The sequence below is a fragment of the Caloenas nicobarica genome, chromosome 12 (genome assembly GCF_036013445.1).
Source record: "Caloenas nicobarica isolate bCalNic1 chromosome 12, bCalNic1.hap1, whole genome shotgun sequence".
Taxonomy (NCBI): Eukaryota; Metazoa; Chordata; class Aves; order Columbiformes; family Columbidae; genus Caloenas; species Caloenas nicobarica.
Window position 1 is genome coordinate 19,509,296 of NC_088256.1, and position 25,358 is coordinate 19,534,653.

Consider the following 25,358-nt stretch of genomic DNA (forward strand, 5'->3'; position numbering starts at 1 on the left):
TTTGGGGCTGAAGAGGAAGGGAATCATATTATGAATGAAGCAATATTATTATTTTACATGGCATAATAAAATGCTGTATGTACAGCTCTGAGCACTGAAATCATGAGACTCTCTGCAACAATACCAAGACACACAACGCTCTAGAGACACTGTTTTAACTTACAGAAGGAAGGTTTGATATTCCAGGTTCTGAAAACTGTCACAAAGATGCCATTTCCCAGGAGGCAGCCAGAGGAAAACAAATCCTTTAAATGATATAAGCCAACTAATATGTCCTGGGCAGAACAATCACCTCAACTAGGCTGTCACAGATTGGCTTGACCAAAAGGTTAGAATGGTGTTTATTTCCTGTAGAAGGTAAAGTTTGATCTTGTAGGAAGGATAATTGGGAGTACGCAGATAAGATGGTGAAGTGCAGAAGAGTAGAATGTATTTCTGGCCACAGGGTTCAGGTAGGTCAAGGACGGTCTCCTAAGGGTAGAGGATGGCAGCCCTGTGGTTTGAAAAACAGGACTCTTCAACAAACGCAAGCAAACTGGATGCAAAGTATTGCACTTGAAAATCCTAAGACTCCTGCACACAGGGACTTGGTTCTATACCTGAGGTGATTGCTTCTACATATGGACACTGTGCATAGCCACATCCGTGGTCCCTAAGTTGACAAACTCAGTAAGATTGATTTATTGGTAGAGAAAAGGGCTAGCAATCAGCTGTCTCAACTGTAATGTGAATGGAGCACTGTACAGTCATGCTGGGACAACCAAGAAGTACAGGAGCATCAACTGATCTGTCCTAGGAAACTATTTCTACTGTCAAGGGTACTGACCAGACAGTAGTCTACCTCTACCTCCGTCCATGGGTTAGTCTGCCCTTGTTTATGGCAGGGTAATGCCAAAGGAACCAGTCCAGGCTGACACCAGCAGCAGTGCACGCAGTACGGCCCATACTATCATTCTCCCACTTTAGCAATCCAAGTCTTGGCTGCAAGATCATAAACCTGATGGATGGGTGAAGTGCAGTTAACTGACAAGAGCATGCAAAAATGCAGCTGTATGAAACACTGCTGATTCTGCTGAACAAGCCAAGCTTATTACAGGATGCATGAAGAAAAGGGAGGTTTCAGCAGGCAGTGAAGGTCCACAAGCAAGCAGCCTTTGACTTCATGGCCAACTGGATGGCCGAGAACAAGCTGCAGTCTCTGTCCATGTTGAGTGAGTGCTCTCTGCAGTACCAGGACCAACAGTCCCAGAGCCAAGCAGCTCTATTTGCAGAGCTGGCTGAAAGTTATTGGCAGGGAGCCCATGTGAGCTCGGTAAATAAAGCATCCAGATAATAAAAATACCCAAAGGCACTGTTTAATTTTTCCAAGGGTTCTGATACAGCCACTAATATTGAGAGGGAACAGAAATCTTGCAGATAGGAACAGGAGTACATGGCAATGCTATCCTTCCAGATGAGGGGAAACACAAAGCACCTGGTAGCTCTCATGGTTCACACCCTGTACACCTGAATACCTGACACTCATTTATGGGGGGAACAGCTGAAGACGAAGAGGCTCGGGCAGGAGCTTTTGTACTGTAAAACCTCAAGTCTCCTTGAACTTTACCTGCAAACTCTTGCTGGATAGAAAGGTCAGTACTTTGTGTATCCATGACCTAGGAACACATCAAAGGGGATGGACAGGGAGATATTATAAAAGCCACAGGCTGCCTTCCCCTGCAGTTGTACCGAAGTTAAAGGAGCTACTGTGGCAGCAGGTTGCTGCAGTGGAAAAAGGACATGAGGCCCAACCTGTAAGCAGTGAGTATGTTTTGTATTTGCTTCCCTCCTCACTAGAGCCTCAGATGATAGCTCAGTGCACCATGCAAAGAAGGGGCAAAGGATGTAAGAGGTCATACTCCAGCCTGGTAACCCACTGCACCCTGGCACAGACAGCAGGAGGGCAGCTTGCACACCTTGCAAGCAGGGATGTGGGATGGGCTGGTGGATCTTCCCTTTTACTCCCTCCTCTGCATTTTTTCTGGCTGGAGCTGGCCTGAGACTCTGTGTCAGAGCAGCAGGGACTACCTGCATTTCATCCTACATACATGCACACACTCCTTCCCTAAAATGATTCCTTTTGTCTGACTAGAGGACCTTTCTGGATCTCCAAACAGCTCAGCAGATCCTTTTCATTTTACCATCCCTTTTCCTTGAATGTTCATTTTTGTCTGTAGCCTAGCAACTCAGCGCAGACTCAGAATATTAACAACTCCTGTCCCCACACATGGTCTTCTCCGGAGGCCTGAAATATGTGATAGCAGAAAGGCTGAGAGGGGTAAGAGCAGGCACAAGTGATATAGGGAGCCTCTACCAGCACTCAAAAACAGCAAAGCTATTCAGCTTTTGTATGTCACCTTCACTTAACGTGAACATTACATAGAGCTATATATAGCACCATTTATTTACATATTCAAATAGCAACACGACACGCACACACTTGTATTTGGACCCAGGTTCTATACTGAGGTGCTGGCACTTTTGTGCACACACACTCTCCACTGCTAGATGCTTTAAACATATATGACAGGATGTCAGAAGGTCATATTCTCAAGATCTAATTTGGTTTTCAATCAAACCAGATGAAGCTTTCACTTGTGGGAAGATACTTTAGCATTCTGCAGTAATTCTCTCCTATGCTACAGCATTGCTATTGAAACAGGTGGCAGTTTGGAACATTGATCACAAATACAGACAGCTTTTTAATACATATATATATAAATATATATATAAAAATATGTATAAAGGCTGTGGGAGTTCTGCTTGAGCAAAAGCCTGTATAAAAACTTAAGGGAAAAAAAAGAGACATTTTTATCCTGTGCAAAGTTTTCTTCAGTAGCAATTCTAACTACTACAGAAATGCTGGGGTGCAAGCTGAAGTGGTTCATACCACCACCATACAACACAGACATGTTCAGATCTAAAGATAACTTGGCTGATACAGGAACAGATGGAGCACTGCAATACATAGCACTGCTCAGCTAAAAACATGCTGCAAACTGTGTAGCCATGGACTCTCATCCAGCATGGGATGGAGTCACCTATGAAAAGCAGCATGAACTCAGCCTCTTCAGGGAGAGCACAGAAATATTCTCATTTGGGAAACTGCCTGGCATGCAAAACATGTGAACTCTGTTTCTCAGTACCGGAACAGGGTTGACTCAGCCCTCCTGAGGCTTGAACTTGTGATACTGCAGGGCTTGCAGAGCTGCTCCTTGGGGATAACAGCATCATGGTAAAATGTAGAGGGGGGAATCATTTGCAACAAGCATTGCTACCACATTGCCACCAACAGCTTTCCTATAACTGAGAATTTTCAGTTATGCAAAGAGCTTTCTGCAAACCCTCCCATTAAGATATCATGTTAATGCTACAAGATCTCTAGGAAGAAAAATCATGGTAGAATAGAAAGTCTGAGGGGCAGAGACTCATTTTCTAGTCTATCAGTTCACAGCCTTTCTTCAACTGAGAGCTTGTTTCAACAAGGTTTCCACAGTTCACCATCTACTGATTTATGTACATGGCAAAAATCATGCAATTGAGCCAACGAAAATATTTCATTGAAGAACATCATTGATGTTCAAAACATCAGAACCTTTCAGCACAAACATAGTAGATGTCTTTATAGGGGAAGCAATAAAACTGTCCCTTCTCACATGAGGACACCTCCAGACAGGACAGTGGCAGGGACTTGGCAGGACCGCTGCTTTACCAGGCTGCTCTCTGCTACACCTGCACTAAGTCCTTGAGACCTATGTCTCAGAAGGAATCCCTGGTGCTTTGTGCAGATCCTACCTTTCAGCTGGCCATGGCATTTGAAGAGACTGTATGGTGATCTTTGGTTTGTTACTTAGCAACTCGACTGAGATATAGTGAATTCACTGGGCTGTCTCTACAGTCAAGCAACACCAAGACCACAGGCAGACTTTTTGTCATGGGAATGGGATAATCTGTGAAATATTGTGGAAAATGCCCAAGATTTTTCCTTTCTACAAATTGCCATAAATGCAGTAAATATTGACATATGAGTCACACTGACCTATTTTCTAGTTTTTAAGCTGGGACAATCTCTTTGCAACTGATTTCAGAAGCAGTGAATGGAGAGTACATCAGGGCCTTTCACAAGTTTGCTTTATTCTTAACTATTTTATGCAGGAACCCTATACTCTTGTGGAAGGACCATCCCTGTCTTTTGGGCAGAAAGGGGGCCACTGCTTGTTTAAACTACTCCCCATCACCACCATCACATTGCAGAGCACCCCAAGGCCAAATGCTTTACTTGTCTTCATGCACTATCTTAGTCCATGGGAGCTTTCAGCACAATCAGAAGGATTTCTCTTAAAAAAAAGAAAAATACAAAAAAAGCCATAACATGATGTGAGCAGATATCCACATCTAATTCCTGACTTTTTAGACTGTATTGGTGCTGCTGGAAGTTACCCTGAGCCTCAGCAGTCACAGAATTTCACCACTGCAGGGATAGACAAAGTAACCTCAAATCTAGCGATGGCAGATGAGATGGGTCCCTGACATCTTTGTTGCAAAGATGTTTCTAGGAGTTCAGTAGATTTCTACTCTTACCATTCATCAATATGAGCCCCAGAGCAGGCACTTGGACCTCCTGCCTGCAAGAACCAGCTCAAAGCTATGTCTAGAGTGGTTTGGAGGTTACTGTCCTCCCTGCTACAATTGTCTTTTATTTCTCCAAACATCCCTCTAGCAGAAGGAAAAGGCATCAAGATGCTGTTGCTCTCCTTCAGCTAGCCAAGTGCTTACGTGCTTGTGCACAAGATGCTTCCTATTACTGGAGAAGCAGAGATGTGAGACCCACCACGGTGACCATCCGTAACTGATGGCAATGTGCACGGGACACTGCACACAACCACTATGCAGGACTGCCCTTTGCATCACCTGGTAACTACGCCTTTCAGGAAAATGCTGTTTTTCTTGTGCAGAACCACCACTGTTTTATTTCCCAAGCAAACAGCCATCCAATGCATTGCAGGCCTGCACACCAGGACTTGAAGTGACAAGAGCTGCATGACCCAAGTTGTACTGAAGCAATCATCTGCAGAGGAAGGCACAGACACTTGCCAGCTCTGAAGAAACATTCCATCTCAGCCTCATGTTTGCAATACCTTAGTTTAAATCACAGCACATACAAGGTCCTAGCATGTGAAAAAAAGCACAAACCCACCCTGTCCATGCCAACACAAAGCCTGGGGATATCTCACCCTAAGGCAGAGCTGTCCCATTCTTACTGTGCCACGCTGGTCCTTCTCCAGCACCAAGACCCCTCAGCATCCTCTGCTACCTGCAACACTACTATCCCAGAAGCCTACAGCAATCCAACAGGGCTACAGCCACTGCAGTACCATTACAGCACACCACCTTTAACTCAGCACCAAAGCTGCCTCTTAGTTTTACCATATTTTGGCAGCCTTCAACATTCAGCAGCCTTAAATACAAAGATGTAATGTATTCACATGCATTCAATGTAGATACCACAGTGTCACAGGGCTGGAGACACCGTAGGCTACAGCGAAACATTTACAGCACTGGAGTGTCATGTCATACTTGTATCTCATAGCATATAACTCCAGAAACCTCGGACTGTAGGATTTAAATGTTTGAACCTTTGTTTTTTAAAAACCTTTGGATACATAGAGACATAGAACAGACTAACTAGGAAATATCTGTATGTCATTTCTGCATTGAAAATAGACGGCAACAAAACACAACACTTTCAGTTAAGAATATGAAAAATGCTAATATTTGAAGAGGATATGTGGTAGTATAAGGTACAGTATAACAATAGAAACCTACTCTTAAAAATGTGGTTTGTTAAAGCTGAAGACATCTGTGCCAATGGAAAATCCTTTTCAGGGCCATATTGTAGCAAAGTTGTTTCTGTCTATTATTTCAGTCATACAGAGGATCCTCAAAGGCTACTGCCAAATTTGCATCATCCCCAAGGAAACTAGGGGTTTGCATACACAATTTGACTGTCAGAACAATTTGAGAATGGATTGGACATCATGCATTGAGATCAGTGATCCCACATGGACATACATTTTCCTGCCTTTCTCTTCCCCTTTCCTGAAAGGGCTCAAAGGTTAAGACCAGAAGAACCTGCAGCCTAAGCGGCTGCTGTGTTTTGTATCAAAGAAAGCCTCTCCTATGTAGCCCAGCCATCCACACTGCTTGCTTTCATCAACTACACCAAACATACAGCAGATTCAAGCACATATATTATTGTGCATGCTTTACACTGAAACTGAGATTCAACTAGTCAGTGCATATTCATATTCCAGTGAAAAGAGAACTGCAAAGCCTGATTAGGACAGATTCCACTACAAAGATTTTTTCAAGCATGCCTAAGAAAATTTGACATCATGAGAAGCATGATGCCCCACTGATGACAGCATAACGTTGTAGGATGAACTGTCCTGGTCAAGAGCACCCTTACACACAGCCTGATCCACTTTGTTTTGAGTTAAAAGCCAATTGAAAATCCTTGCAGCTTATTGCTGTCTTGGGACATGCTTTACATCTCTCTTGAACAGGGAAAACTTATTTGCTAAACAAGACAGAAGTTGGGAAATAGCAGACATGATGCTTCCTTCCATAACTCCCAAGAGCTCCAGCACAAGTGCAGTCACTCTGACAAGACAGTGTGACAACAGGTGACACAGGAGTAGGGAGCAGGGGGCAATGAAGCAAAACGTTGAGGTCAGCTTTGCCAAGGATCCTGCACCAAGCTCTAACCTGTCTGCACTGCAGACTCTTCCCCAGAAAAAGGTGTTGCCAATCCCACAGATATCATTCCTTTAAAACTTAGATTCCTGCAAACATTTCTATTCGGAAGCTTTGTTTCTTACACTAGCCCTCTACAACAATTCTCTTGTAACTTTTCAACTTGTCACCAGGTTTATAAAACTTTAAAGCTAGTGCTATAACAAACTGAAACAATGTTATTGCAGATGTAGGAGAGCATCTTGGGATGAATAAATTATAGGAGCCACAAAGAAATCACAAGTCTAACGGCTGGATGCTCTGAGCTGTCTACGGTGTGCAGGTACACAGGAGGGAGCAGGTTTAGGACTGCACAGATCACAGGGCAGGAAAATTAAAGCGTCATGAAGGGTAACTATCTCTTATTTCAAAGAGATACAAAACTTCTGGTTGTTTTCCCTATTGAAATAATTCATTAATGCCTGAAAGGAGTCTGAACTGTCTGGTGCTAGAAGAATATTCCCCCTAAGATTACCTACAGAGAGAGAAGGCTACAGTTGAAAGGATTATCCTCTAGTCTCACCATGCAGTAAGTACAACATACCCTGAACAGGTCAGTCCTCAGATGTCTGTTGAAAGGACATGCAGGAGTGGGGGAAGAATTCCAGCTCCCTCTGAAGCCATTGGTACTGGTTATCATCAGAACCGGATCCACCGAAGCAGGCTGGTTGAACCAGACCAGTCAGCTGATAGTGGCTTTGGGCAGCGTTCAGGCCACGTACCACACAGACAGAAACCTGCGTGCCGCTCCATGCTGCCGGTGCTCTTCACTCTCCTGGGTCAGGAGGACTGCTGGCCTCCTCAGTAACTCAAGTACTGTACAAAGAGGTCTGAACATAGCACCGTGCAAGTACCACTATACACCAACCAGCATCTATAAATACCTGCATGTGGACCCATGCTTACTGCAATTCAACCAGCTGTAACAAAATGGCATTTACCAGATAACTTATCCATCCCTTTTGCCTTAAGGTGAACTAGGAGATACTATCCTTCCATTATTTGCAGATCGTTCGAGCTGCTGAACATAATTATGAAAACATTCCTTCTTTCAGTCTGTCTTTAAATCCCCAACTTGCAAATTTGTACAGGATAAGAAAAGGCTTCAGCTAGGCCTTTCATCTTCATGGATCAGCAATTCCCAGAGGATCTGCCAGTCAAACATGCCCTTCCCAATACCTATTTGGCCTGGCCCCTGACATCCTTTCCCAGGCATTTCAATTGATGTCACTGATCTTGGCTCAGCAAATAATCCTTCTAATCACTGACAAGAACAGAGGCTGCAGCTCAGCGTTGCTTAGCAGGGCTAAGAGGAGTGCACAGTAATAAAGCATTACTCTAGCAAGCGAGCTTGAAAATATGGCTGATCACACACAGGCAGCGGTTGCAATCAACAAGAAAGTGCCATTTTTTTAAGCTAAGGACTATAGTTTTGATCTCTCATCATTGGGAGATAATTACAAAGCCAGCACCGTACCTATGAACATTCTGCATCCTTGTATGACTCCATCTTCTGAGCTGTACAATGGCACCACATCTGGGCATGGCCCTCAAGGAGATGGAGATGCATCAACTTTGTATAGCAAGGCACCAGGAAATACATAGCATGTATAGGCAGCTGCAAAGCTTTCTGTATATCAGAGCGTCTGTGAACTTCCAACATAAGGACATAACTGTGTTGCCTTTGCAGAGAGCCCTGTATCCTCCAGGATTGAAATGTCATCATATCATCATTCTGGGAATACAGTTCCCATAACCCAAATGATTCTGTGGGAGTGAAGGCACTCCTGAGACCATGGGTGGAGCCATATTCCTTTACAGCCCCGCATCTACCTGGACTCCTGTGGAAAACCACTTTTTGAAACATGCAATGGCTAGTCACTGACAGCACTTATTACCCAACATCACACAGCCAGCAAATGCCAAGAATACCAGGTAAATGCATGGGAGAGCTGGGGGCTCACCTCAGCCTGCCCAGCCCCAGCACCAGGGCCATTGTTCCCAAAAGGATGTCTGAGGATTAATTAATTATCCTACAAGGGGTAGTAAGTAATAACACTCCTTGTGGAACAATAGAAGCTATTGGGTTGCCATGACAACCCAGCTTCACTTGTGTGCCTTTAATTTATTCATTGCACAGTCCCTTTCCTAACCATGCATGATGCCAAAAATGCCTTGTTTTTCTTGCCAGTATGCAAGTCCAGAGCAGGGGTAAGACCCAACCCTTTCCCCGAGGCATCTGTCACACACAATGATGCACATAAAATCCCTTCAGCCTGGAAACTTACATCATATGAGAACTCTTCTGTTCCCTAAATGTTTGTTCTTTAAGAGGATTCTGATTTTTTTTAACCCTTTTTGAAGCTGTGTTACCATGGTGCTTAGAGATCTTGATCTTGAGTAGGTTCTCACTTTGTCCCCCATTTCCCCCACCCTTGCCCCAATGTATGTAGGAAGGATGGACAGGAGATTATGTTTGTTGAGTCAAACAGAGAGCCAGGAGGGATAAAGAAAAGCCCAGAAGTGACATGCCTTCGCAGTATCAACAGGACCATGGCATGTACAGCACTTGGTGCCCAGCCTGATTAAAGCCATGCCACAACCACCAAAACACTCAATGTCCATCCCTAGTCCTGCCCATATTCTGCAGGACTCAGAGCAGCATGTGGATGAAGGTCCATCAGGAAACCCGCTCTCCCATGCACCTCACAGGAATATTATTGTTGCTGTTTCTCCCCAGCCCTGATCACACACATTTGCCCCAGCCATCCTGCAGCAGAAGGAAGCAAGTGTTCACTGGAGAGGGAACAGCATTGCATTCACATGGCGAGGGTTGAAAAATGTTGCTAAGAGAATGGCCGCTAGCCAGGGACACAGCATGCCTGGCCACAGCTGCTCACGACAGGCATATGACAAAGCACTGGATCAGTCTTTATTGTCCACCTCCAGCAGGAGTTTCATCCTGAACCAGTCTCTGCAGTGCCCATCTATCTTCTCAGGTCTACAGAGAAAGATCAGGGAAGTTGTTACAGGTAAACTGAGAACCAAATCCCTCATACCGTCCCAGTTATGTTTGTGCAAGCTGAGGTCTTATGCTACAGGTCCAGACCCTGAATTGTCCGTGCTGGCTCTAGCAAAGAGGGTGACAGCTGGTTCACCACACAGGAAATTTCAGGTCCAAGTTGAGACTGGGGGAGGAGGTGACTCAAAACTGAGTTCTGCCCTGACAGGCAAGATAGATGGAACTAGGTTAAGCCATCTGGCTCTTCTAAGTTGAGTCTAACCTCCAGCACAGCTACCCAATGCAATGGGGATGTAGGTCTCTACCTGAATTTCTGACTGTACACACTGTCCAGCATCACTGTTGCTAGACTGAGGTGTAATATGCCATGCAGATAATACGGTAACGGTGGGATGATAACAGAGTCCACAAAAGAAACTCTTTCATGGGAGAAGCTGAAGGTTCATGGCTGGCCCTTCACCCTGGGTCATATCAACATATGCATTAAGGATTTTCAAGCAGTTTGTAAAACAAAAGTTAGGTTGTCTCACCTCACCTCCCCTTATCTCCCCCATGAAATGACAGAATAGCTGGTGGGCCAGAAAAACAGGGCAGAAGAGTCCAGAAACAGATAAAATAGGACAGGAGCATCGGGAGACCAAGGTTTTAATTGACTTGAAAAGCAAGAGCTCTAAACTGGCCTAGGGTTCTCCTGCATAGGTCAGGAAGTGAGGAACAGGACAGCTGCTGGCAGGAGGTCCCCACCAGCCTTCCACTCCACTCATGCTCTTGGAAAGCAGAGGAGTTTGGAGGAAAAGTCTCTGTGCAGGAGAGAGGAAGGTGAGGTTAGGCAATGATCAGCACAGTCCATGCCCTCTGCTGGGTTCCAAGGGCCTATGAGAGAGAGAATGCACAGTCCTGGATGTGACCTACATAATTAACAAATTTCACCCCAAACCATTGCTATGTGAGCAGACAATTTTTTTCTTCTCAGTGGTACAAAAAGCTCCGGTTTATCAATGCCACCCAAACCCAGACCTCCATTAGATGCACCCCTTTCCAGTAGAGATCTCCAGAGAAATGCCAAGTTACGACCAGCAAACATGAAAAACCACTGACTGTTTTTCAACTTGGCAGGCACAGCCTGACTGTAAAGCCACCACTGCCCTTGTGTCAGCTGAAAGATACAATTCAGATCTAATCTTTTAAGGCATAAGCATTAATGGCTCGAAGAGGTGGCTGTGCAACCAGCATGGAAATATAAGAGATGAGAGTCTACTCTGGATAAGATGCCAGCAGAGATCCTCCATCCACATTTTCACGGATGACACCAGGGATATTTCAGTGTGCCAGTATAGACGCTCACTAACCCTCCTAGAATTTACCCCACATTAGGAAGTGAACTACAATGTTTCAGCATGACCAGCCGCATCAGAGGTGCTGCCAGTAGAGGTAAGTGGCTACCACTGAGGTCCCACATGCCAGTCCCGTCTTGCAAGTGTTGTTTTAAGTGAGTTCAGGACTCTTCCAGCCTGGGGCTGAGGCTGTGGGGACAAGTGACTGGCAGTCCCAGTGACATAGGCCACTGAACAGGTGGAAGAAGCAAGGCTCAGACCAAAACCAGTATGCCGAGAAAGAAATTTGGAAAAGAACCTGAAAAGCTCATTTCCTGTGGCCCACTGTTTGATTTTATTTTTCACCACACTACATGTGGAGAAGTCATCCTTGAATTCTTTATGTTTTAGTGAGGAAGAATTCTGTTTTAAATCAAAGTTCCCATCAGCCCTCAAAATTCTGTGTCCAAAGCAGAAGTAAAGCATATTTCTTCAGTACCAGACAAATGTCACCCTTCCTCCAACAACTTCCCAGCTGCAGAGAAAATCTATTGTAGAAGGTGAAGGAAACAGGGGTGTGACTACCCTGGATTTTCAGAAGTGCACCCTGACATCTTAGGTGGCTCCAAGGATTTATTGTCTTAGAAGTACATCTCAACAAGAAAATGGGAGAACAGTTTATTAGGTTTTTTTTTCTTTCCAAACTTACCATGTTGACTTCGGAAATCTGGTCAATGCTGGAGATATGGATGCTCATTCCCACTGTGACAGGGTTACCTGAAAGACAAATGAACTGGATTAGGACCTTATTCAAGCCCTCCTCCCCTATCTGCTATTAAAGAATTGCCTAGAAATGCGTGGGTATGATTTGAAGCAGCCTCACATTCCACAAGTATCAAAAATTTCCAAGTCACACATGCTCAACTGACCAGAGTAGATTTCTCTAACTCCCAGCCTTACAGACTCACTCCTAGGAGTACTGCAGCCTAATCTTGCTTCTTAAATTCCTGGAAGTTAATTACCCCCTAGTTATACAATTCTCTGTTTTGTTTTGGTTTTTTTAAAAATGCTTTCAGAGACCACCAGTAGGCTTCCAGTGGGCTTGCGTAAGGTGTTACTGGTTGACCATACAAAGAATATAGCAATCCAGCCCATGCAACACATGGGCAGGAAAGATACTCCAGCTCGCTCCTCTATCACTCTGTCAGCTCTCAGTGCTCAGTCTAAAAACCTCATGTGAGTTTTAATACCTATGATACCAGACAAGTACAGGAATCAGATCTATGTCATGAGAAAGCAGCATTTGCATAGTGGCTTTTCAGAGTAAAGCAGCGCTTGGATTAAAGAACAGATTCCTCCTTTTACCGTGGGCATCAGGGCATGTGCCACTCCGCATCATCTTGCCTGCAGCCACAGAACTGTGGTAGATACCTTTGCACAGGTTTGCTGGGAAACTCAGATATTCCCTTACCCAGTGACCAAGCTACCCTCATGCCTCTGTAAGTGCCACCAAGTGCGGCATGCAAGATGAGCTTGTGAAAAAACACAGTCACAGTCAGACCTATTGCCCTCTCTTGCCCAAGTGAAGCAAGAACTGTATTGGCACTTCCCACAAACCTGTGGAGTCAAGGCAGAAACCAGCCATTTCGGACAATTCTTCCAAATGTGTTGTCATCCCAGCTAGATCCAGACTCATACCCAGTTCTACCTAAGCCCCTCCAACTAGCAGCTCCCACAGTCAGGCAACAGGACAGCCCTTTCAGTGGGATTTAAGCCACATGAAACAATTTGCAGAGATACACATATCCACTACCAAAACCAGCGAAAAACCTCCTGTAGGGTTTCTGAGTGCTATCCCTCTCCTGTCATCCCACAGCCAGAGCACAAACCCAAACCCACCACCAGCAAAGCCTCTTTTCTCACACATGCAAGGTGGAAAACAATTCCTTGCAGTGCAGTACTAGAATGGAAAAGGCAAGCAGGTATGTCACTCAAGGTATTAACCCTTCCATGGACTCATTAGTAGATCTAAGGGCTGAAATATTTACAGATAATAATGAAATGGCTTATAAAGTAATTAGGAGATTGGGGGAGAGGGGAGAACCACACAACTGGAAATGAAGTGATTTTTTAATTATGTGTTACAAGAAGTAGGGAAGTAGTGTCATTAGGGCTGCCTTGTGATTTGGTGTACTGTTAACCAAGACCCTCTGCTGCAAATTAAGCAGCATTATCCTTTAATGGAATATGAACAACACTGAAAACATTAGAATCAACAACTGTAATTAGGCCCTGCTATGCAAATCTCCTTAAAGAGGCAGTGCTCTTCTCCAGCACCCTTGGCTCACTGTCAGGGGTGCCAGAGGCAGGGGTGCTCAAGAGACTTTGTAGCGCCTCTGAAAATCCCTGCATGGGCACACTCCCAGCCACATCTTTACTGTACTGCTGTGTTCATCTTTCAGAAGGGAAACAGGTGGGAAAATAATCAAGAGTCACTCCTGGGAGAGCCAATTTTCCTGCATCCTCCCTTGCACCAGAGGCTGACAGTGGCACAGCAAAGCTTTTAAGAAAGTCTCACTTTGGTAGTTTGTCTTTTTTTTTTTTTCCCCCTCTGATATTAGGGCCTTGTAATAGAAGCCATAGTAAAAAGAAGGAAGTCACCACTGCACTGAAGACCTTACAGACTAATTGGTTAGAGGAGGAAAGACAGGGCCATGCACATGGCTGCGGCAGAGCTGGGGACAAGCTGGCTCCTGCTCCTGAGCCTTTCTGCCATGCAGTGCTGTTCCCTCCAAGAGCTGCCCTACTGTCTGCTTGGCTTCCAGTCTGTCACCATCAGTACTTGTGCTACTGTGGTTATGCATCCTCTCCTTCATCAGCGCAAAAAGTGGTTCTTCCCTCCACTGCTGTGTAGGAAACCCACTGAAACCAGCGGGATGGGTGGTTATAACACAGGAGCACTGACAGTGGTGATACACAGATATTTGTCAAATACAGAGTCTATTCAACCTATCTGTCTAGACATTTGTGCTGTGTTCATCACCATGGTATCTGAGCGCCTGAGGTCATGCAGTGACTCAGTGTCAGAGCCATGGATAAGATCCAGACCTCCCAACTCCCAGCTCCAAGATGACCGCTGGGGTGGAGGTTGCCACACTGCTCCCCATCAGCTTGGGCTCAGCTGCACACAGCTCCCGTCTGCAGTCATCAGTGTTCCTCTTGGCCACTCTTGGCATCATCAAGACCTCTGCATCCCATCTATCATAGGCAGGTGTGAGGCTCCACTGCCTGCTTGCAGCCCCTGGGTTGTATGACCAAACCACAGGCAGAAGCATGTGATCATCATAGAAACACTCCAAAGGTGAAGATATGCAAAGTCTCGCCTTTACTAGACCTACTCGTAGCTTGATCACAGGGAAGCTGCTTCACCTTCTCCATCCCTGTTGTGAAGACTGGCTCACAGTCTCCTCAGGACAGGGATGAAGAGCATGTCTGTTTACAACTACCTGAAAGGAGGTTGTAGCATGAAGGGTGTTGGTCTTTTCTGCCAAGTAGCAAGTGACAGGACAAGAGGAAATGGCCTCAAATTGCACCAGGGGAGGTTTAGATTGGATATTAGGAAAAAACTTTTCACGGAAAAGGTTGTCAAGTACTTGAACAGGCTGCTCAGGGAAGTGATGAAGTCACCATCCCTGGAGGGGCTTAAAAGGCATTTAGATGAGGTTCTTAGGGACATGGTTTAGTGCTAGAGTTAGGTTAAGGTTATGGTTGGACTTGGTGATCCTGAGGGTCTCTTCCAACCAAAATGATTCTATGATTGTATGTACACAGTCAACAGAAAAAGCATGCCTTACCTCTTACCACAACCCAGTGAAAAACTAGACCAGCTGGTGTCAAAAATTGAGGCTGTAAGTAGTACACAAAACAAACAAAGGACATAAATTCTGCCAATGTTAATAGCTTCAGGCAAGAGGGATACAAAAGTAGGGTATCTAAAATGTGGGATAGCATCATCTGTAAATTTGTCCAAAAAGGCAGAACTCTGCATTTGTAGCTCTGAGACAAGGCAAAAGAAATAAACAAACCTGATATTAAAGATCATGCTTTTATCTGTGCCTTACCAATGGGTGCAAAAAACTAGACCTTCTCCCTCTAAAGAAAAACCTTATGCCTTGAAAAGTTTTGTAGGCAAGATCACAAGGGAGGAAGTGTGAGAAATTCTGCCACTTTCACCAGTGAACAGCACCCTCACACATCCTCATTTCTCACCACCACTGGAGACATCACCAGCATTTTGTCCCAAAAAGTAGTTTGATGCCCGTGAAAAATGTACTTGGGAAGTTGGAAGGGAAGCAGACAAAAGAGTTATAATAAAACCTGTCCTTTTTCTGCAAGTGATACTTGTCAAATATAAAAACAGTCAAGGTAGAGAACAAGTTGTACTAATCTGCAATATTTTCCCAGCAACCAGTTATTACTTTCATATTTTATCATGTTGAAGAGCCCCAGAACCTAGAGTCATGTTGCTACAGAAGTAATTCTTATGGCACAACTGAGGAGGAAAGGTCATGTTTCCAAGCCTGTATCTGCTTGCACTACAGTCAGAGGTGATGGCAGCCTGGATCAGAACATCCTTCCAGATTTCAGCCTGCAGAGACCAGCAAAGACAACAGCACAAAATTCAGTGTAATAGGTCTCCAGACAGTGAATATTTACTTGGGCAACTGCCCTGTACTAAGGTCCAAGCTGTGCTCTCTTCACTCCTACCCAAGAAAGTTATGCTAGAGCAAACTTGGGTTTCCATGCCATCAGATCTCCACCTGCAATACAGACACAGTCAAAAAGACTCAAAAACAGCATGCAAAAAACCAGAGCTTCCTTCATCATCCACTCAAGCCATGCCATTTTTATGAACTACAACCAATGCTTTGAGGAGTCTGGTTCATGCATTGCTGACCACGTGAACTTGGCAATGCTGGCAGAGCCAAGGCTTGCGGTCATTATGGGACCGGCATCAGCCTCAAACATACCCTTCAGCCCAAACTACAGGAGCTAAGGCACTAACAGGGATCCTGGGAGGTTGCTAAGGTCATATCTTTTATGGAAGCAGACAGAAGTTTCTTTAAACTACCAGTATCGGAAATCCCACAACTCCTCTGGACAATCTCTTCCTTCATTTCCCTGCACTAAGGGCTTTTCCTAAATATTTAAACTAAACCTCCCATTCAGATTAAATGTATTTTTGTCTCATCTATTCTCCACCTCCCCACCCCCACCCCGCAATGATAGAGAATAAATCAATTATCCTTCCCTAACAACAGCTTTTATGTACTGAGAATCCACCACGTCCCCCTCCCTCCACCACCAATACAGTCCTGTCTGGATTAAATGCACCTGATTTCTTCAACCTCTCCTCACAGGTCATGTTTTCTAAAGCTCTGACAATTAGTGCTGCTCTCCTCTGGCCTTTTGCCAATTCATCTACATCTCTATTTTAAAGCATGGTATCCAGAAACCAGACACTGAAGCAAAGATGACACGTACAGGATTCTCATAAAACCCCAGAAGCCTCTCCAAACCCACTGCACTCCAATGCTCACTTTGTGTAGGAGCTTAAAGATGTTAAAGGGGCAGTCTAGCTCTTGCCATTAGAGTGCATCAGGCATGCGGGATGAGGGAGTACAGCACTGTCTCTTTTGGACAAGAGGAAAGATTATTCAAGACAGCTTTGTGCATGAGCCCCAGCACTCCCTGCCTGTGGCATCACCAGTCTCTGAGATCCCCGCGGTAGCAGGAAAGCTGATTTAAGTTCTCCTGCTGAGTAAACGAAGCCAATCAGAAAAATTTAGAGGCTTCAGCCACTAAACCTACATATAGAACAGATCTGTGTCTTACCCTGCAATGGTAAATACCCACGGACATAAGACTCCATCCATAGAAAACCCTTCTCTTCATCCCCAGCTCTCCAGAAGCCAGAGGACAGCAGTGGCACCAGAGCCCAGAAACAGCAAGTCCCAGACAGGTTTCCCTGTACTGGCTGGCAGAAGCGTTTCTGCAAATGTAGGGTGATATAGGCAGGCGTGAAGAGGGCAAAGTTGGCTGATATACATAGGTACAGGATTGCAGTGCCTTACTTGCATTTTCAATGATTCCCACACCAAATAGGATCAGCAGTTAGGGTGTTCTCAAGCTTGCCAAAGGCAGGACCAGCACACAGACCGTCATTCCACTCCGAGGACATTTTCTTTCAGTGTTGTCACCACTTTCCTGAACAGGCAAGAACTGTTCAGTATCTGCTTGCTCTTCCTGTATAAAATGGTTTGTCCAAGCCGCTGCCTCTGCTTTGTTCACAGCACTGAACCTCAGGGCACCCTGGCTTTATGTTTACAGCTTAAAGCCACGACCCACGTCACTGCTACGTGCAGCAATGAGTTGGTTATAAAAGGGCTGAAAGACATGGTTCATTAGGAGGCGAGAGCTCCCAGGTACAGAGGGCAGCACATTCAGCACAAGGCTTGTCACTAGCTGAGTTGCTGCTACATGGACACAACCATACGATCTCTTAAGAAATCCCACTCTGTCCCTCCCAAAACAGATACTCTTGAATAATTTTCAGCTGATGGAATAATTAGTCCTGGGCCATAGTTTTTTAAACCCTCTCAAAAGATATCTCAGACACTCAGATTCACTGTGGAGGAGTCTATACCTACACCTCAGGACAGGGAGAATGGAAATGTTCCTGGGTTTTCACCACAGAGGAGGATTGTAAGAGGAGTTCACAAGTTGCTATCTGCAAGGCACAAACCAGACTCCTCAAAGCATTGGTTATAGTTCATAAAAATGGTGTGGCTTCAGTGGATGATAAGGTAAGCTCAAGATTTCAGTCTTGACATCTGTGAGCACAGCTCAATAAGGAGGCTCTGCTACAGTAGTTAATAGGAGATCCACCCAGCAGGCAGTTACCCAATGCTAATTTTCCTATTCCTTTCCTGTTCTTAGCTTAGGTACAGCAGCAAGCACAAACTTAGTAAGTGTTAACATTGCTTGAGCAGCATGAGAAATTTCATGAAAGCAAAAATGTTTTGGGAACCGCTTTTATCCAGCATCTCTGATTTAGTCATACCTAGAAGTGCTGAGTTCAGCAGGGTCTCTTAAGAAACTCCTTAAACTTTTCCAACTAAATCTAGGTTTAAATACCCATTAAAGACTCTCCAGCCATTTTTCCACTTGTTTTTTACTCTTATTTCCATGACTTCTCCCCCACCCACAGCTGATGCTGGTACTAATCTTGTCAGGCTCAGCACAGCAGCCAGGAACATCAAACACATTCAGAAGCTGATATCTAAGCTCTTCCCCTACTCTTAGCTGGTCACTCCATGACATCTGTTGGATTTAAAAGAGCAAAGCATACCATGACTTTATGCTTTTGACCACCATTATACATTACCAGAAAGAGAGATGGTCTCACAGCAAGTCTGCATATATGACTTCACCTTCTTATGGTGATGAACAGAAAATATGAGAGACTTGCTGTTGTTGAGGAATCTCCTCCGTATGAAACAAGCGTCCTATTTTGGAGCTGAAAGACAGGGCTCGGGTCTCCAGAATATCTGGGGCTGTCAGTGCCTGCTTTTAATATTTCCTTGTGGATTCATTGTGCTGCAGGGGCAGGGGGGGTATCTACCATCACTAATTCTCATGGAGATTGCAGCTAGTCTCCAAGCAGGTCTGGCAGAAAACATTTTCTGTTGCCTGACAGGTTTCCTGCATTTTGCCATACTTCTTTAGGGAGTGTTTGACACTTTTTAAGCCACTAAGCCTGTGCACAGAACAAGATTGCGCCTAACCTTGCTAGGCTTTCCATTCATCCATCCACATCAGACCAGACAGCATCACCCTGTGCAAGGAGGCTAACGAGGATGTCCAGGCTGTACCATTCTGCTCTCCTGGCAGCCTGGCTTTTTGCCTCATCCTGTTAGGCAACTGAGTCTGCACTATTCATTAAACAACAGGGAATACTAGGGAATTCCTAAGAGAAATTAAAGGTTAGAGCAAGCTCTCACCAAGATAGTGATATCAAGGACAGCACGCATGTTTGATGGGGCATCTAAGGGAAGGCATAACCATAGCACAGCTCTTGAGCAGAGTTTTGGAATATCAAAAGAATGAACAAATTAAGGGCTTTAGTAAGAGACAGGCTTTCCTCCAAGCAAGCAACGAAGCAAAATCTTCAGCAAGAATCCAAGAGACACAACACTTGCAGAGCAGGAGAAACTGACCACTCAAATACTGCTATCCCGTGATGCTCTTTGCAAATATAATACATAGGTTAACCTTAATGATGGCGGCCACATTTCCAACATGTTGTCAAATGAAGCTGTCCCTGTAGATCTGAATAGACACAGAGTGTTTTCTCATGCAGGCTGTGCCTGCTTGTGAGCCAGTGCTGAGGGATTCTTTCAGAGGAACAATGCTTTCCCAATATGGATGCAGCACTCATTCTGTGACTATTCTAGGGAAAGAAGAGAGCTAAGGAGCACAATCTATGAGGCACAGTGGATTACCTAATCTATCTCACGGGTGTTTTTAATGGATTAGTAGGTTTTAGAGTGGGATATTGCAAATATCCCATAGAAATTTAGAAGTGAGAGAGAACAATCAACTGACTGCAAAAAAAAAGGTGTAAAGATTGTCCCAGAGGCATTGAAGGATTACAGAGGAAGCTAAATTAAGGTTGATTTTAAAAGATGTTGGTAGATGGCTACCCAAGCTGAATAAAAACAAGGTATCAAATGTACAGGCTTAAAAATGGAACAAGAGAGTGGACACCAACCCTTACAGCATATGTAGTATTGGTGGACTCAGTTCAGCAAAGCACCTGTACACACACACAGGCCTTTCAGCATTAAGAAAAATCACTGGCTACTCAGAATACCTTCTGTTCTTGGGAGAGACCTAGGTCAATATTCAGGAGATAGGTTTTTAAAGCTGTTTCATCCTCAGTGATAAAGACAGTCTTCCAAAACCTTCTGTATGCATATCTCTTGCCCGGGTGATACACACTTGGGTAAGGTTACAGCAAAGTGAGGGGAAAACACATTCCCAGCTTTGTCAAACTGCATATTTGCTCTCATTTACAGACATACACAACTGCATCACCTTACCAGACCTGATCGTTATCAGCCTGGTACCACCAGTGGGTCCCAAGCAATCAACTCTTTAAGAGTAACTTTACCAAGAGCACCAATTCCCAAGTACCATCCATCCCTTGAAGTATGCAACACTCAGGTCAGACCACAGCCAGCTTACTTTGCAGGGCTGCCACAGCCATCAGTTTCTTTATCAGAGCAGGGTGGATTTAGCAGCCAGATCCAGATCTGACGATCACCAGATGAAGGCAATGCCCTGACCTCTCGATACACTGTGCTGCTACAGGAAGGATTGGTCACCTGCCCTCCCCTTCCGGAGATGCTCCTTCAGGGCACTGACAAAGCCCTGTGGCATTGCTGTCTGCAGGGCACACACTTTGTGTTTTGCTTTTGAACCCCTCTCTGCAGAGCCAGGCACTATGAAACATTGCATTTACCTGCAGTTACACTGAGATAACACTGGGAAAAGCAGAGACACCGAGCACCCCAGATCCCTTCAGCTAGCTCTCCACCAAGAGCAGTAGCAGGAGGGCAACAAGGCTTCCCAAGCAAGCATGTATTGTAGACTGACAGCAGATCAACACAAGCCAGGCATTTTTTTCCCCAGCAGCAGTATGAAGCATCAGACTCACACTGATCAGCCGCCCCCACATTTCTCTACCTGAGAAGACTTCCCACCTACCTCTGTCAGGATCCTGGCAGGCAAGTGCTTCTCCCGTGAGGGTCCTGCCAGTGCAGCCGTGGGGTACAGTTCTGCCCACCTGCCTGGGAAGCTGTGGGGGACTCAGGAGCTGTCCAGCCTTTTTGCCTTTACACAAGCCCTCAAAGCTCACATTTGTTCCACGTCCTCCCAGCCAGCCTGGGCACCTGTCTACAGTCCAAGAGCCACCATTGCCCCAGCTCGGGCAGGCTCAAAAGCCTTTGGCACCCTGCTGTTCCTCATTTTTTAGCCCACTCATTGTTATCCTGCTTTTTAAGAGGATAGATCGTCAGAAAGGATTGCACACAGACACTAAGTGCTTTAAAACCCATAGGTAAATGTGCAAAAGGGAGCAGGGTAGTTAATCATGTACCTACAACTTTCCACCAGAGCACATTCACCACAAACCTCAGCACAGGCAATTGCCCTGTCCTGCCTCGTCTCCAGCTCACCAGGTTACCTTCAGAGCAGACCCACTGCCAGGGCTCCTTCACAGCCTGGAAAACATTATTTACAATCCAAAACACTGGATACCTGCACAAGCTCCAGTGCTACAAGGCCCACAAATGCACACAGATTTTTTTCAAGCAGGATTAGGACTGAATCTCTAGTACCGGGACCCCCACAGCGCCGTGCCACTCCTTGCAGCAGCCCAGGAAATAAGAGTGCAGCAAACTACCTGCAGAAAACACAGCACCATCCTCCCACCCACAGACAAACAGCTCCTAAAGGCAGGGGTGGCGCTATATGTGGGACATCCCATCTCACTTCATCCCATCCCAACACTTGCTGGGAACTGACACAAGATCCAACCACCCAGCTCACTCGCTCCTTCCTTCCCTCCCTCCACAGGACCCACCATCCCTCTCAGGTGGGGCTGCCAGGGTGGCACACACCTGAGGCCATTTAGCAATTTCTCATGCATACCAGTGGCAGCTGTGGAAATTTCTCCCATGTTGCCCATCAGTCTGTCTTACTTCTCATCTGCCCACCCAGGGCACAAAGGTCCTGACCCATCTTTTCAGTACTGGACTCTTCTGGCACATTACCAATAAATGTCCACTACACGGAGGAATCTCTCTCTTATGTGCACTGGAAATATCATCCCCTAAACAACTGCAGCCTGGCCTGTACTTGAATATGTGACCTGTCTGGGAAAACACTCTCACACATTACCAAATCCTGAGCCATCTAATCCCCTTAGCTGAAAATGAGCTGAATCAAATTAACTTAAGTGGGTTAACACAAGCTTCTCTGTTCATATCAAATCCATTACTTCATTTTGGAAGTATTTGTAACAACAACAAAATATCTGGACTTGTCATTTTTATCAAAGGGACAACAAGAAGGTGTTTTCTTTTTATTCGCCCTGTTTCCAATTTTTAATAAGTTAGTCACACCTCATCGCTGTTTATGGACTCTTGTCTTCAAACGACACCACAGCATCTAACTCCTGGATTGAATCCAGTTGGACATGCACAGCATGCAGGGAAAAAAAGAAAAGAAACAAGATGGCCAGGACAGGACATGCCCAACTTGCATAAATATTGAAATCAGGGCTGGGACATCAGCGGACAACCCTGCTGTGGCCCCCTTGTCATACTTCCATGAGAAGATTTTTTGACAGTGCTGGACATGGCCCTTCATCTCTCAAGACAGTGCAAAGTAAATGGCTGGGGTGTCCGAGGGAGAGGAGGTCACTCTTTTCTGTTACTTCTGTCAAGTCCTTCAAGGACATACAGCCCTTTGGTGGTGCCCACCTTATCCTTCCTGATAGAGCCCACTAGTAGGGCTTTTGTTAATGCTGATTTCAGATGCCTTCCAGCACCATCTCCTTATGCCACTCACCTGGTCCTTTCCTTACCCTGTGAAGGGCACGAAGCCCTTTGGCTCAGCTCAGAGGCAGAGCTTTAGGTCACAAGGAGCCCAAGGCTTATGCTCAGTGACAGTCAGGACAACTTACAGTGCAAGTATTGAAAAAAAGGAGTGAGTCAGGCCTGAAAATACCATGACATTCACATTAAAATCATGAGTCTGAGTTAGAAATCATGAGAAGAAAAGCACACATGCAAACAAGCCTCCTCCTTTCCAAATGTTATACATGGGATTATATGTTTTCATCTCCCCATTTCTGAGTCTCTTGGATGTGCCTTATTCAGTTTGTTCTGCTTTTTCTCCAGTCTCTGACAGAGAAAATCTCAGAGAAATTCTCAAGACAGAGAAAATCTTACAAAATTCAGTGATGACTGAGAATTGCAAGAGTTTTGTAGGAAGAAGAAAATAATTCAAGTTTGTAAGTTGGTCACTTTCGAAAGATTGACCCCTGTGCTAGTGTTACCATCCTTTCAGTAATGACTGATTTGCAAAAGTGTCCTGGAAATCCAGCAGGACAAAATTTGCCAGGTTACCTTTCACCCAGCACCTTTTATTGAGATAGAACTAACTGCCATTTGTTCACCAAAATAATTGCTTTCACTCAGGATGCATGGATGAGCGAATCTTGCAGAGCTTTTACATATATATTCATCTCCAGCAATTCATCAACATAATAATGACGCATTATTAACTTGAGTACTCATCAATTTTTTTTTCTCTAGCTTCAAATACTAGCAAGGAGCTCGTGTGCAATAGGGAAGAAAAACATGTAGTGTAGGGGAACTTGTGATGGATGTTCTATTTTTGCAATGAAAGGAGAATAATAAGAAAAACTCAGCTCATAGCCTACCCTCTCCCTCACTTCCAAAAATTTTCTACCTATCTGAGACCCTTCCACAGAGGCCAGCAGACTGGGATTTCCCGCAGACCTTCTCCCCAGCTGGAGGATGATTTCTTCTTCAGGTAATAATGTCCCACCAGTAAAATCCCACCCGTAACCAGGGCGGCCTCCTCTCCTGATGTGACAGCCGCAAGCTTTGCCACTTGGAATAGGGAGCCCTCTTCTTTATGTTGAACTGCCCAGTGCAGCCCCAGAACCAAGTGACGCAAGTTTCCCCCAACCTGGTGAAGTCACCTGCTGTGGATTTTCTCACTGTGGACAACGCATAAGAGAAGAGCAAGAAGAATACCAGGAAGCTGCCGGGTAGCTGAGATATGTTTGAAAAGATCTCACTCATCCTGGTTCTGCTGTGCAGCTGCCGTTACAACCCAGGGAAGAGGAAGGGGCAGTTTGGTGTTCTCACCTCTTACCTGACTGACGAGCCTTGGTCCCAAATGCAAGCATGGGACGATAGACTGCCATAGAAACCAAGTAAGGCATATTGCTTCTGGGTCATTGCTCTTGGTAGGGTGAGTGCACAGTAGATAAAAGCCAACTACGGCTTTCAGTGGCTGAAATGACCCTGCAGGCTCAGAGAGCAGAGTCTCGCACTGGGACAGGGAAAGCTCTGGTGTCCATTCTTGCTGACAGCCCATGGTGACGTTCATTAAAGAAGCACAAGAAGAGTGAAGGTTGGAATTCGTGCAATAACCAGGACACCCTTCCTACTTTTTCTACTACATGACATGATTGTACACAGTGAATATATTATCTGCCACGTATAATTTTTTAAAATATTCTGTCAATAATCAAATTTTCAAAATTTCATTTCTTCTGAAAAAGACAGTGAGGAGTGTCCTCCTGCTCCAACCACCAGAAGGGCAACTCTTTGTGAACAAAATTAATGCCCATTCTATGCGAGAGCCCTTCCTATGACTATACCCCTTCCATTTCTCTGCAGCAAGAAGTGGGCCCGTCTGCCTGTTCCCTTTGGGGATTTCACAGGCTACCACAGTCAAAGGAAAGGTCATGGTTTGGTGGCCAAGCAGTGGACCTGAGCACCGAAGGTTCTCAGGTCTGTTCTCATGAATGAAGAGCAATAGCAGGAAGAAGAACTTCCCAGTGCTGTTCCATGTACTACCACGGGTTTTCTGTGTCATCCCCAACAACTTGTCCCCTCTCGGTGTTCCCTAGATATGGACCTAGCGGTGATCCATCCTCCCACAGGTAGTTGGGAAGATTTGTTTGTCAATGTTTGTATAGCACAGGAGCCTTGCTGCTATCTGTCACACAGAGCCTGTAACGCTACCTGAGAACAAATTATATCCGTGCATAATGAAAATCACATCCAGCTCAGCCCTGATTTGAGAATCCTTTTTGGCTGGTGATGATGTCCGGAGCAGAGAGAGCACAGCTTGATTTCCAGAGCCCAGGCTGAGCTGGCAGTGCTGGCAGGTAGAAATATCTTGTTTTGACTGGTAAACTGAGCAAATTTGACATGGAAACCACTGAGGGAGAATAAATATGGAACAACAAGATGTAATTTTTACAGAGGCTCTTTTCCAACTATAACTGTACTCAGAGC

At 45.1% G+C, this 25,358-nt stretch overlaps 1 protein-coding gene across 2 annotated transcripts in view; it reads right to left on the bottom strand.

Annotated features, from left to right (window-relative positions):
* Window positions 1–25,358, bottom strand: part of LOC135993381 (gamma-aminobutyric acid receptor subunit beta-4) — a 73,786-nt gene that overhangs the window by 34,511 nt on the left and 13,917 nt on the right. For both annotated transcript variants that reach the window (XM_065643205.1, XM_065643204.1), the window contains exon 3: window positions 11,879–11,946. In XM_065643205.1, the coding sequence (XP_065499277.1) occupies window positions 11,879–11,946 (68 nt within the window). The remainder of the gene's footprint in view (window positions 1–11,878; window positions 11,947–25,358) is intronic.